At 39.3% G+C, this 15,058-nt stretch overlaps 1 protein-coding gene across 1 annotated transcript in view; it reads right to left on the reverse strand.

Moving 5' to 3' along the window:
* Window positions 1–15,058, reverse strand: part of FRMD4B (FERM domain containing 4B) — a 201,335-nt gene that overhangs the window by 158,506 nt on the left and 27,771 nt on the right. The window contains exons 2-3 of the mRNA XM_070738195.1: window positions 6,530–6,595; window positions 3,805–3,899 (exon numbers count right to left, since the gene is read on the reverse strand). Of these exons, the coding sequence (XP_070594296.1) occupies window positions 3,805–3,899; window positions 6,530–6,595 (161 nt within the window). The remainder of the gene's footprint in view (window positions 1–3,804; window positions 3,900–6,529; window positions 6,596–15,058) is intronic.

A 15,058-nucleotide genomic window follows, 5' to 3' on the forward strand; every position in this document is an offset into this window, starting at 1 on the left:
CAGAGATGTAAGCAACAACTAGCGTTGCAACTATACTTGCACCAACTAATGGAATAAATTCTGCAGGGACTCTTATCTTTACCTTTTATATGTCAGACGAATTAGGCATTCTAATGATCACTAACTGGATATGAAAAAAACTTGGAATTCAATCTATCTGGATCTCACTAGGTATGTAATGGTGATTCAACCTTCATTTGTTCTTTTTCACACCTACTGTAGGCTACAATGAATTTACAGATGAACGTTTTTGAGAGGAAAAATAAGCATGAGGAAAAGAAAGGCTTCAGCATTAAAGTGTATTGTTATTAATCATCAGTGCTTTGACTGAACAATATCTGTGTCACTGAGTCACACACTTTGCCTGATAGAAAAAGTTTTAAGTGGCTTTTTTCTGCTACCAATAGGGAAATACTTTTTAAAAAGGATTTACTGCCCTCTGGAGGTTGCAAGTTCATAATCAAAATAACACAAAAAGGAATGTAACATCAATAGATATTAAATTAGAACGTTGTTAAAACGAAGAGAGATTTCTCCTTACCTTCAGACTTATGTATTTTAAGAATTTTTTTCTCAAAAAGGAGAAAATGAACCAATGCCTACAAAATGGTATGTTTGTGTGTATGTTTGGTTTTATTATAAGGGTTTTTAGTTATTTTATTAATTGGATTTCTACATGCTGTTTTTATCATTGTTGTTAGCCGCCCCGAGACTGCGGAGAGGGGCGGCATTCCAATCAATCAATCAATCAATCAATCAATCAATCAATCAATAAAATCTATTGCCCGAATTTACCTATAGAAAAGTTGAGAAAATCCCACAACAGGAAATCAATCATTCATAGCAGAAAATATATGCAAATATGCATGCAATTTTGTTTGCTTACATACAGTCAGTAGCGGGTTGCTATGGATATGGTGCACTGGTAGCGGCTGCCAGATTGCACAATTTGCGCGTGGCTGCTACAGTGCCAGTCCTATGGGCGCTACCATCTTTTGTAGTTTTGCATCATGCGCATGCACAGGAGCAAAATATCACGACGGGACATGCGCACACATGTGAGATTTTGGTGGTTTTTTGCTTTTGCGCGTGCACAGAAGCAAAAAATTGCCGAAATCTCCCGTGCATGCACATTCCCTCATGAGATTTCAGCACATTTTTGCTTCCTGCGCATGCACAGAAATAAAAACATTCTGGGATGCATGTGCATATCGTGCACGTACACGGAAGAGAACCAAAACTGTGCACGCAGTGCACCAGTAGCATCATAATGGCAATCTGCCATTAGTCTGATTTACTTGGAGTTATATTGTGTTGTTTCCCTTTATTTTTTTTGAGCAGTGTATAACAAGTAAAACCAAGAAATTTTGGATGAGAAACTAGATTGATGTGGGGGGGGCATGGTAACAGTCTCCATTGAGGGGCTCTCATAGAGAAGAAGACGTCAACGTATTCTCTAAAGCAGTGTTTTTCAAACAGTGTGCCACGCCACACTAGTGTGCCATGAGACATGGTCAAGTGTGCCGTGGGGAAATTAAACATGGGTCCCCAAACTATGGCCCGCATGCTGGATACGGCCCGCGGAGGCCATTTATCCAGCCCGCCACCAGCCGCCTCCATCCAAACATAAACATTCCCATCACATTCCCTCCAGCTATCAGCAACAGGAAGAGTGGAGGCACAGGGAATGCTCACTGACCAATCACCTTCTAGGATTCATCCTGACCACTAGTGATGAACCAATAATAGGCCGCCTCTCATCCACATCCAGAAAGGTCCAAGCTCAGGCTGCCACGCACTTGTCATTGTGTGGTCGCAGTGAGTGGTCCCTATTTCTAATCCTGGTCAGGACCAGAGGTAAATGTTGCCACCACTAGATGAAGCCTCAGCCTCAGCCTCAGCCTCAGCCTCAGCCTCAGCCTCAGCCTCAGCCTCAGCCTCAGCCTCAGCCTCAGCTGGTTATGTCTATCCTGATGGTGTATATAGATATTTGACCTTTTTCTTTTTATAAGAGGCCCCCACAGAGGGTGATATACAATGCATCACAATGTGTTAGAGTGTCATTTTGTGACATTTTGGTTGGTGGTGTGCCTCAGGATTTTGTAAATGTAAAAAATGTGCCGCAACTCGAAAAAGGTTGAAAGTCACTGCTCTAAAGCACCTGAGGGAAGGACAAGAAATAATGGAAGGAGCTTGTTAAAGAGAGATTCAAGCAGTAAGGAGAAATGTTATGACAGGGAGAACAATTAATAAATGAAACAGCTTGCCTACCAGAATTATGGGTGCTCCATTATTGGAGGTTATCAAAAGCTGACTGGACAACCATTTGACAGGGAGGATATAATATCTCCTGCCTAGAAGATTTCTGAGGCCTTTCCTAATCCTTTGATTCAATGATCTATAGTGTTTCATTGTTTTGTGGCTGCATCTTTCCTGCTCTAAATCTTCCCCCAAACCCTGCATATGAGGAGGGAAACATCAACTATAATGTGTGTAAACCAGGGGTGAAATGCTACCAGTTCAACTGTACTGGTAGAGGTGACTGCGTGTATTTTGGAGAACCAGTAACGGCAGAAGGACGAGGCTCTGCCCAGCCACCCAGACATTACATAACATAAGAACATAAAGCATAAGCAGAACCATGCTGAATCAGACGAAAGCCCATTGAGTCCAGCATTCTGTGTCACACAGTGGCCCACCAATTGTCCATGGGCATCTTGAGCAGAAAGAGAAGGCAAGACCCTCCCTTTCCTCTGACCCCCAACAAATGGTACTCAAGGGAATCCTGCCTGCCTCAACCAACATATAGGCGGCACATGGACATCCATTTCAATAACCACCGATACACTTGGCATCCATGAATCTGTTTAATCCTGCCTTGAAGTTATCAAGGCTGACAGCTGTCACAACCTCTTCTGGAAGTGAATTCCATAAACCAATGACCCTGTGGGTGAAGAAATATTTCCCTTGATTTGTCCTCACTTTCTTACCTATGAGCTTTAGGGAGTGCCCCCTTGTCCTAGTATTGTGTGATAGAGAAAATGATTTTTCTCTATCCATCTTTTCTATCCCATGCGTGATTTTATACACTTCGATCAAGTCACCCCTTAAACGCCATCTTTCAAGGCTGAAGAGACCAAGGCGTTGCAACCCGGTATCATAAGAGAGGTGTTCCATCACCATCTTCTTTTTAAAAAACCCTCTGCACCTGTGCAAAGCTGAACTGGTAGTAGATTTCCCCGCTGGTGTAAACAGCATGGAAATTAAGTTGGAGTGGAAAAATAATAATTGGAGGAGAATTATCTAACCAGCCTCTTCTTCATTCCAATTCTTGAATGCATTTAGCTTAGCTTTCCCCAATCTGAATGTCCTCCAGATGTATAGACTTCAACTCAAAAATCTTTTTAACAGCGGGCCAGCTGGCTGAGCTTTGAGAGTTGTAATCCAAATATCAGGCTGGGAAAAGCTATGTAATCCCTAAGAAATGTTGTTTAGTAGGTGTCTGAAATATATAAATAATGTTAGCACCATACTGACCTAAACTGACCTGAAAAAAGTTGAGCAGGATAACAATAAAGCAAGATAAAAGGCATAGCAGTTAACACTATGCGTATCCAGAAAGCAATATATTTTTTGCCACAATCATAAAAGAAGTAAACATAAGGCAAATTCTATAGAAATTCTATAGTTATTTTCTTCAGAAAATAATTGAAGGCTATGATATTATCTAAAAATAAATCTGGAAATGCCAGTATACATTTTGACTATTCAAGTGGTTTAAAAATAACTGTGTGATGTACTTACATATCATCTGTGAATGTTATTCCAAAATATTCCTTTTCTTTGAGGTTGAAATGTGAAGCCACCAAATCCAATAATTCCCTTGACAAAAGTTTAGGCTATAGGGGAAAAATAAGTTTGTTATTCTTGCAATCTCTTTGTTCAAAACAGTAATATCAAATTATCTTCCCTCTGCCCCTCCAATTGTGTTAATAAGACTTTTGGAAAAGCTTTCGTTCCTTCCCACTGGACTATTTCCAGTGGGTTTTAGTTTAGAATAGAACATTTTTATTTTCATAGTAATGGGGTTGAAAGAGGCAACTCTTCCTTATTTACATGTCTTTACAAGTAATTAAAATTATCCATTTTAAATTATTTCAACAAACTCCACTGCAACAGGACTCTACTGAATTCAAACAAAATATTATCGAAAGAGTTATCACTGTCAAATATTAGCCAAAACTGACACACAACACAATGAAACTCATCCATACAATGGTATCTTGGTTCTTGGTAATTTATTCCCGAAGATGCGCCAAATAGTAAAACTGGCAGGTATCGAGAAAACCACGTGACTTATCACATGACTCGTTACTTTGGCTGGAAGAAAGAGTCAGTCATGAGGCAAGCCCACATCAGTAAATTCAGCCTTACATGTCAACTACCAGAAGAAAGATGAGTGATGAATATTTCTGACATGTTGCTGTCCATCATCAATCAAAGTTGAGTCCTAAGAATATTGACCAATTCATTGCTGAAGAGCAATCTCCTCTCAGAAATATCTCCTAATGTTTAGATGAAATCTATTTGCTTGAACCCACTAGCTATAGACCATGGATGTCAAATTCGCGACACAACATTTCCTTTGCTGAACTGGGGTGGGCGTGGCTTGCACATGATGCATCCGGCCTGCAGCCCGCCAGTTTGATACCCCTGCATAGATCTTCTTCAAGAACACTAGAGAATAAATCTTCTCCAACTACTACTATGATGATTACAAAGATATCAACCAGGTTTCATTTTGCCTTCCATAGAGACTACATTAGAGAGAAAGAGAGAAACATTAGGATAGGGTAGGCCCAACTCTTTCAGTTTGTTTTCAGCAGGTTATATATAGGCCGAAATAGTGCTATCCTAGTCTCCCTTAAGTTTAAAAATTCAGCAAAAACATGTGACACACACACACACACAACTGTATAACTATCTATAACTATCTATCTATCTATCTATCTGTCATTATCTATCTATCTATCTATCTATCTATCTATCTATCTATCTATCTATCTATCTATCATTATCTATCTATCTATCTATCTGTCATCTATCTATCTATCTATCTATCTATCTATCTGCGATCTATCTATCTATCTGTCATCTATCTATCTATCTATCTATCTATCTATCTATCATCGTCTGTCTGTCTGTCTGTCTGTCATCTATCTATCTATCTATCTATCTATCTATCTATCTATCTATCTATCTATCTATCTATCTGTCATCTATCTGTCTGTCTGTCTGTCTGTCTGTCATCTATCTATCTATCTATCTATCTATCTATCTATCTATCTATCTATCTATCTGTCATCTATCCATCTATTCGTCCGTCTGTCTGTCTGTCTGTCTGTCTGTCTGTCTGTCTGTCTGTCTGTCTGTCTGTCTGTCTATCTATCTATCTATCTATCTATCTATCTATCTATCTATCTATCTATCTATCTATCTAGTTAGTGTATTTATATGCTGCTCACTCCAAACAGACTCTGAACGGCTTTATATTACTGAGCTTCATGGTTGTCCTTTCTCTAAACACAGGCTCATCCTCGACTTGCAACCATTCGTTTAGCGATTGTTTGAAGTTACACTGACCGATTCTCACATTACGACAGTCGCACATTCCCCTAATCAAAAATTGGGTGCTTGGCAGCTGGCATGTAGCAGCACGCCTGGGTCATGTGATTGCCATCTACAATGTTCCCAGTCAGCTTTCAACAAGAAAAATAAATGATTTTCCAACACTGGAAGTTTTTAAGAAGATGTTGGATAACCATGGGTTTCTTGCCTAAGCAGGGGGTTGGACTAGAAGACCTCCAAGGTCCCTTCCAACTCTGTTATTATATCATGATGCAGCTGGATTCACTGAACGATTATATAATTTGCTTAACAACTGGAATGTTTTGCTTAACAACCACGGCAGAAACTATTGTAAAATTGGACAGCATTCACTTAATAACCACCTTTTTTAGCAACAGAAAGTCTGAACTTAATTGTGGTGGTAAGCCAAGAACTTCCATGCACTAATTTGTTGATTTCTTCATAAATACAGTGGCCAAAGTGCTCCAGAAACAGCCAGTCCTGATAAATTATTCCCATCCTCTGAACTAGCTACTATGCCTCCCCTTTTTCTTAGAGCTACTGTCGTGAACTGGGGAACAGGGCTGTGCACCTTTTTCCCCCCTGAGTGCTTTGAACCTCAAGCCAGCATGAGCACAACAGATCTCTGTTATTTATTAACCCGTTTTCTGCATAAGCTTGAAAATGTGTTGACCCATGATTTCTCCAAGCTTGTGTCCAACCTTAAAAAAAATTCCACATCTGTTGCTTTAATTAACCAGAGTAGTTTTATGCTGGCCCAAAATCTAAAACATTTATTTCGAATAATTTTTGAAGCATGATCATTTTGAAGCATTCGCCCTGCTGAAGAGGTCAACTGCCGAATCGGTGCTACAGAAACCATAAAACTGCAATGTCTCACCTGAACGAGTAGCTCCAGCTTCCTATCATCCAGAAGCTGTACTTGGCAGTGTCTCCCTTCGGTCATCTGTAAAACAATTGGAAAATCATTAACTGCAGAACAGTAATAGATTCGCTCCAAAGTTATACCATATAAATGCATTTTTATATTTATCTGTTTGTAGATTATTATTATTATTATTATTATTATTTATTGGATTTGTATGCCGCCCCTCTCCGCAGACTCAGGGCGGCTAACAACAATGATAAAAAACATGTTACAGTCCAATTTAATAAAACAACTAAAAACCCTTATTATAAAAACCAAACATACACACAAACATACCATACATAACTTGTAATGGCCATGGGGAAGGAATATCTTAACTCCCCCATACCTGGCAACAAAGGTGGGTCTTGAGTAATTTGTGAAAGGCAACGAGGGTGGGGGCCGTTCTAATCTCTGGGGGGAGTTGATTCCAGAGGGTCGGGGCCGCCACAGAGAAGGCTCTTCCCCTGGGGCCCGCCAAACGACATTGTTTGGTCGACGGGACCCGGAGAAGGCCAACTCTGTGGGACCTTATCGGTTGCTGGGATTCGTGCCTATGCCCAATTCCCTCACCACTGTCAAATCTAATAAAACTTAAACTTAAACTTATTAGTCTTCTCATTGTTCCTATAACCCATCTCCTCCCACTTATGACTGTAACTTGTCGCTTGTATCCTTATGATTTATATTAATATTGTTTCCTCATTGCTTATTTGACCCCTATGACAATCATTAAGTGTTGTACCTCACGATTCTTGACAAATGTATATTTTCTTTTATGTACACTGAGAGCATATGCATCAAAGACAAATTCCTTGTGTGTCCAATCACACTTGGACAACAAAGAATTCTATTCTATTCTATTTACAGAAATATTTATTTATTTATTTATTTATTTTATTTATTCATTTGTCCAATACACAATACATATGGAAGAGAATAGACATGAAGCAATATAGATAAAGATAATATGTAAAAATAGAGAAGATATATGAAAGGAAGAAAATATATATGATAAATGAGATAAAGGAAAGACAATTGGACAGGGGACGAAAGGCACACTAGTGCACTTATGTACGCCCCTTACTGACCTCTTAGGAACCTGGAGAGGTCAATCGTGGATAGTCTAAGGGAGAAATGTTGGGGGTTAGGGGTTGACACTATTGAGTTCGGTAATGAGTTCCACGCTTTGACAACTCGATTGTTAATGTCATATTTTTTACAGTCAAGTTTGGAGCGGTTAATATTAAGTTTGAATCTGTTGCGTGCTCTTGTGTTGTTTCGGTTGAAGTTGAAGTAGTCATTGACCAGTAGGACGTTGCAGCATATGATCTTGTGGGCAATACTTAAATCGTGTTTTAGGCGCCATAGTTCTAAGCTTTCTAGACCCAGGATTGTTAGTCTATTTTCGTAGGGTATTCTGTTTCGAGTGGAGGAGTGAAGGGCTCTTCTGGTGAAATATCTTTGGACGTTTTCAAGGGTGTTGAATGATTGTCATTCAACACCCTTAATCACTTAATGATTGTCCTCGACTTACAATCGCTATTGGGACCAGAATGTCAAGCGCCTGGGAAATCAGGAGATTCAGACCAGTTCAAATGAGTATAAAGACTTATGTCAAGCTTAAGTTCTCCAATTGACCATTAAGGAAAATGCACTGGAGTTAACAATAGAAGTGAATTCAAGGTGGACTGGACTTAGATGTCTTGTGAGCACGACGGGACACATGACTTATGATGCGTTTGACTCCTCCCTCTGGTTCAGCCTGGTTATCTCCTATGCAGAATTTCCATTGTTAAGCAAATAAATAGATCTCACCTGATTTTATGTTTCTTTGTCATGGTTGTTAAGCAAATCACTGCAGTTGTTAACCGAATCATATGTTCCTTAAATAAATCTGCCTCTCCCATTGACTAAAGTATGTTGGAAACTGACTGGGAAGGTTGCGAATGGTGATCATGTGACCCCAGGATGCTGCACCCATTGTAAATACATGACAATGGCCAGTTACCTGAATTTTGATCATATGATTTGGGGGATAAAGTATGAGATGGACATACAGCAGCACATTTTTCAGTGCTGCTGTAACTTTGAAACTTGCTAAATGGTCAAGGACTACCTGTATATGCATACGCACCCACATGTACAACATTCTAACATGATCTGCTCTTTCCTTCATTTCTGATCTAATTCAGCTTTTATCTCATGGTTGTTCAGGCTCTAACTGAAAGTATTGTATTTTTTGATGTACAAGATGCATTCCCCACCCCCACCCCCAAAGTGGTTGAAAATGCCTGTGCATCTTATACAGTGAATGTTGCCAAAGTCCTGCCCACACTCTGGCCCCCATTCTTCACAATTTGCCTTCTTGCAGTAAATTCCTGGCAGATCCAACTGCCAATCAGCTGCTTGTGCTAAATCAGGCTGACCAAGCTGTTTGCTGCAAGGAGGCAAATTGCTGGGAGACAGAGACAGATTTTTTCCCCTTGTTTTTCTCCCCAAAAGCTAGATGCGTCTTATAGTCAGGAGCATCTAATATTCCAAAAAATAGGGTATTTCACGTGTGATTTGTGGTAGTCTAAGACTCTAAGTGGTTCAAATGATTTAATCATGAGATTTTTGTCTCATCTATAAACTGCACTCCAATGGTTGCAAACAGGTGGCTATGTTGTAGATATAAAACCTTCCTTTCTTGCTATCTCATCCCCAATCATAAACAACACTGGGAATCGTGATTGCCGTCCAAGGTGTCATCTTCCAAGCCCTTGTTCAACCTTCAGTTCCGTATACAACTTCCTAATGTTCTAATGTATGAAACAAGCATGCTTAGGAGAATCTAGGGCTCAATCAATGCACTTTATAATCTATGATTTCTAGCTTTGCAAAGTAACTTTAAAAATCAGTGCATTGATACTTTTTATTTATCTAAAATGAACCGTGTTATGCACTAGAACAACTTTCCCAGTCTGCCACTTGCAGAGATTCTAGGACTAGATAATACTCCAGAATTTTAAGGTCAGGCAAAGATGTAAGGAAATTCTAGAAGTATAATCCTGTTGGATCTGGAAGATGTCCGGTAAATAATAGTGAATTAGACAGAGCAGTGGTCCCCAATCTTTTGGGCACTGGTTCTGGTTCTGTAGAAAACTATTTTTCCACAGACCAGAGGTCATAATTTCATGCTCTTCCTAAATCCCATACATGTGCAGATGATATTGTGCTTGCATGCACAGACCGGTTCCTAATAGTCCATGGACTGGCACATGTCCTCAGCCTGGGATTTGGAGACCCCTGAATGGCTAAATGTGGTTAATTCCCTCCACTGAAGAAAACCAAAAGGAGTATAAAGGCGTATGCCGCCCCGAGTCTGCGGAGAGGGGCGGCATACAAATCTAATAAATAATAATAATAAAATAATAATTGTTTTTCTGTCTTAAAAACTCTTTTTTATAAGTTTAAAAGAATGCATCATATACAATGTTGGAATTCAATTCACTATTAAGAGAAATGATCTGTACAACAAAATTCCATGTGACAAATGTTACAATAAAGATGACTTTACTGTAATATGATGAGTAAAGACACAGCTTTAGCAGTGAAAACCTGACTTCATGCTTGCAACTTCAGATATATGATATAAAACCTTCAAAATATTTTTGCTGCTCTATCCAGGAGCAGCAGGATGCTCTGATCTACCAAAGTTGCTGTTTTAGGCAGTATTTTTAGACCTCACAATGTCAAGTTACACTCCAGATGTATTTAGATGCTACATAAACAGGAAGCCCCAGGGGGGAGAAAAAAACCCAATTTAAGAAGTAAAAAAAGCAAGAATAAACCCATATGTATAAATACAAAACAGCATCATAGCAAGGAAGCTTTGGAGAATTTTCTTTTAAAATAATAATAATATAGAATTCTGATTTATTCCCTGCTTGATTTTATTTTATTGAGACAGAAACTTGTTTGATTTGGCACATTCTATCACCCTCTCTTCTTTTAGCATAAGACTGTATTTTCATGTTCCCAAAGATGTTGTATTTTTAAATAAGCAAAAATGCCAAGACACATTTGGAAACAAATTATAGTAGGAGCTCTCTCTGTATGTATATTTATTTTGAGGATATATAATTGTCCACTGCTTAGTTAGAATCAAATTACTCTTTTCACTCACTTTGATCACCTGTGGACAAACAAATTCTTTCCCTCTACTGTTTTCCTATTAGTTTCCAGGCGACAACCCAAAAGTAAACCCCAAAATAAAAAGTACAGGTAGTCCTCAACTTACAACAGTTCACTTAGTGACCATTCAAAGCACTGAAAAATATGTCTTATGACCATTTTTCATAGTTACAACCTTGGCAGCATTCCCGTTGTCATGTGATCAAAATTCAGATGCTTGGCCACTGGTTCATATTTATGACCGTTGCTGGGTCCCAAGGTCAAGTGATCCCCTTTTGTGACCTTCTGACAAGCAAATGGGGTATATGGATTCACTTAACAACCAGGTCATTAACTTATCAACTGCATTGATTCACTTAACTGTGGCAAGAAAAGTTGTAAAATGGGACAAAATTCATTTAACAAATGTCTCGCTTAACAACAGACAGTTTGGGCTCAAATGTGGTCGTAGGTTGAGGACTACCTGTATACCAAGAACAGAAAATCTGTTTATCTTTATTTAAGGTATCTTTTAAATCTTCAACATACCGTGTTTCCCCGAAAATAAGACACTGTCTTATATTAATTATTGCTCCGAAAGTTGTGCTACATCTTATTTTTGGGGGGTGCCTTATATTTCTCAAATAAGACAAATTCACAGGCAGAAAAGCTGACACCCCCAAAGAAAGTGTACCATACGGTACACTGATTACGGTACGGTACCTGTCAGTATAGCACCCACACACACAAACGATGGCACTTATATGGTACAACAATATACTCCCACTATTGCAGCTTCCGGCCACCAGAGGAACTACAATCTACGCACTGTAGTGGAGACTGTAATGGCGGTGAGACAGCAGCAGATTGTGTCTGCTGTACTGGACGGTACAAAGCGATGGAAGGGGCCAGCAGGGTACCGCTATGAACAGCTTTGAATGGTACCGTATGTTTTTCCACCGTACCGTATGTAAACTTGACTATGCCTTTTTTTTGGGATGTGCCTTATATATAAATTCTGCAAAACCTCTGACATGCCTTACTTTCGGGGTATGTCTTATTTTTGGGGAAACAGGGTACATATAATCCTTCATTTGCAAGCATTCATTCAGTGACTTTGAAGTTACAATGGCATTGAAAAAAGTGACTTATGGCCAGGTTTCACACATACAACCAATGAAGGGCTACCAAATTTTTTACTACCACACTGTGGGCATGGCTTATGCAGGACGCCCTGCATTTTTTTTCAACGTCTTTCAGTGCAAATTGGGGGCTCTGGGGTGGAGCTCCATTTTTGCTACCCCACTGCATTCCCCCACCCCCGTCTGGGCAGCAGCCCACCCATTGCAGCAGCCCCCTGCATGGTCACATGAACAAAAATTCAGGTGCTTGGTGACTGATTCATATTTATGATGGTTGCAGCCTCCCTGGATCGTGTGATGACTGTCTGACAAAAGCGAAATCAACATGGAAGCCAGATTCACTCAACAAAACTGTTATTAATTTAACTGCAGTGATTCACCTAACACTTGTGGCACAAAAGATCATAAAAGGGGGAGAGGAATCACTTAACAACTGTATTGCTTAGCAAATGCTGGGCTCAACTGTGGTTGTAAGTTGAGGACTACCTGCATGAGGACAATTTGAATTATGGAACAGGTGTACAATACAGCAAGGGTGTCAAACTCAAGTCCTGGGGGCCAGATCCAGCACCCCATTTTGGATGGCAGGTTGTTGCAAGAGGCCTCCATCCCATCCCTCCCAACCACCTGGCCAGCACAGGGAGGAGAACTACAATGCTGATCTGGCCCCTTGAAGAAATCCAGTTTGACACCCTTGCAGTAGAGGAAACAGGCATTCGGTATCACCGAAAACATATTAATATGATAAAACTAAATAAAAAATAAAAATGAAATATACTACTGAAACTAGCAAATGAGATGTTTCATATTCAAATAGAAATCCAAAACTAGATAAGACTTTCAGCTTAAATCAGAGGTGGGTTTCTGCCAGTTTGGACTAGTCCTATAAGAACTGGCAGGGAAGTGGGAATTTCTTCCCACTCGCTGAACTCACAGCAATGGCCAGTTGGGCATGCCCCCGAACTGGCTCTCTCAGCGGTGTCATAGGCGCCACCCTGTGAAGGGCTGTCGCGGGTGCAGGCAGTGGTGGACTCCTACGGGTATGGTCAGGTACACAGTACTAGTAGCAAAATTTTGATTTTTTTTTTCTTTTGTTCCCTTCTGGGCTCTGGGTATGTTTTTCCTATTGCAGTAAATGAGGTTGTATAATTTTAGAAGAGCTGTGTGTGCGTGTGTGTACATACACTTTATGTAGTAGATAATCAGGGGTGGGCTACTGCCCAGAGAGGAGGGAACGCAGTGGGGGTAGCGAAAAATGCAGCTCCACCCCAGAACACCCAATTGTTGTACGCTGCCCTGAGTTGCCTCGAGAAGGGTGGCATAGAAATCTAATAAAGTAAATAAATAAGTAAATAAGCAAATAAATAAATAAGCAAATAAATAAATAAATAAATAAATAAATAAATAAATAAATACTGTATATAAATATATAAATGAATGAATGAATGAATGAATAAATAAATAAATAAATTTGCACTGAAAGATGTTGAAACAAAATACATAAGCCACGCCCACAGTGTGGTAGTAAAAATTTTGGTAGCGCGGAAGCAAAAAAAAATACGTGAAAATCCTCACACAAGATTTCGCTTGCTGCGCATGCGCAAAAGCCAATCTCACATGGAGGTGCGTGTTGTGGAGGCGCAGCTGTGTGTGCAGCTCCTGTTTTTCCAACTGAAGCTGCACACTGGTTCGCGTAACCAGCAGCCCATTACTGGCGTCGCCATCTTGTTCTTTTCTTCTGCACATGCATAGAAACTGGGTTTTTATCACTGCACATGCACACATGCCTAAGCAGCACACGAGAAAGCAAACCGGCAGCGAGGTAAGCCAGAACCCACCCCTGGCTTATATATTTTGGGACACATGAGGTGACTGCTTATTCACATAGCCCCAGAGGCATTTTGATGACTCCTGTCTTCCCCCAAAAGTATGATGGCTGGGGAAAAAAACCCTGTTACTTGAGTGAGGCATATCAAAGTTAAAAAGGCATATTAATGTTAAAAAGTAATGAAACTCCCAATATACCAGTTGCACTTCTGTGACTGATGCACTTCCATGCTATTTTCAACTTTTGGACACTGAAAAACCACCGAGTACTGGTTTCAGGTATGAAAAAGGTACCTGGACTAAGGTACATGATTTCTGTAGCTGTAGTGGAGAATACATTGCCTTCCATAATTGATTCACTCTGGACATGTCCAAGAACAAAATTTCAGGGCGCTCAGAATTGCAATTCCACAACATCTGGAAGCTACAGGTTTTACATTTGTGGTTCACATGAAGCCTGTTATGAATTTTGTTATCTTCGAGAGACAAAGCCAACTAGAAATATGAACTTGATTTTCTTTCTGGCTCCGAGCAAAAAATGATTTCATTTTATTTTTTTTCCAGAATTTACAGTATCTCATTAATTTCTTACTTGCTGTTTCTCTGTTTTAACGTCTGCTTCATGTGTGCAAGAGTCTTTTTGCATTTTAAAACATGCTATATCATTTTAATATAAATATAATTTGAAAAACTAAATGTTTCCTTGCGGGTTTCTTTGGAAATTCACGTTTTGCCATAAACAATATAGAATTTGAAAAAAAAATTACTGTCTTGAATGGGATTACCTCATTTTTTTAAAAAAACAAACAAACAGAATGCTTGAAAAGTTTGGTTCAGTTGTGTTTTATGAGTGTGCATTTAATTATTTCAACAACTGTTTCAAGACGTTTATGTGACAAAATGCAGACAGCAATCTACATGAGCTAATTCAATTGGCATTATTTCTGATTTAGCTCAAAGAGATCATGGGTTAGAGGGCAAATGCATTACATACCAATTTTAAATTTTCAACATCTCACAAGGAACTTTAAAAAAAATAAATCTCATGTCCATTTTTAAAGATCCCAAAGGAATCTGCCCATCCTCCAGCTATTTAGCTAAAGCAGTTAAGCTTCTTGTGGAATGAATGGTTTATCTCATATTAGCCTAATCCTGTTGGCAGACAAAAAAGAACATAAACCAGGTTAATTCACTCTTAATTGAAAGGGAAGAGCATCTCTGCCGAAAAGCTTTATTTTGATTAAATTTAAAAATTCATTACATCAAACTCATATAATCTAATTTTGGTTAATGGCTTCCAGCAGATAAAAATCTTCATCCTCCATTTGAAGTGAATTTATTCTCTCCAACTACCTAATTTACACAAAGCTTAGAA

This window comes from Erythrolamprus reginae, chromosome 2 (assembly GCF_031021105.1).
Source record: "Erythrolamprus reginae isolate rEryReg1 chromosome 2, rEryReg1.hap1, whole genome shotgun sequence".
In the NCBI taxonomy this organism is placed as follows: domain Eukaryota; kingdom Metazoa; phylum Chordata; class Lepidosauria; order Squamata; family Dipsadidae; genus Erythrolamprus; species Erythrolamprus reginae.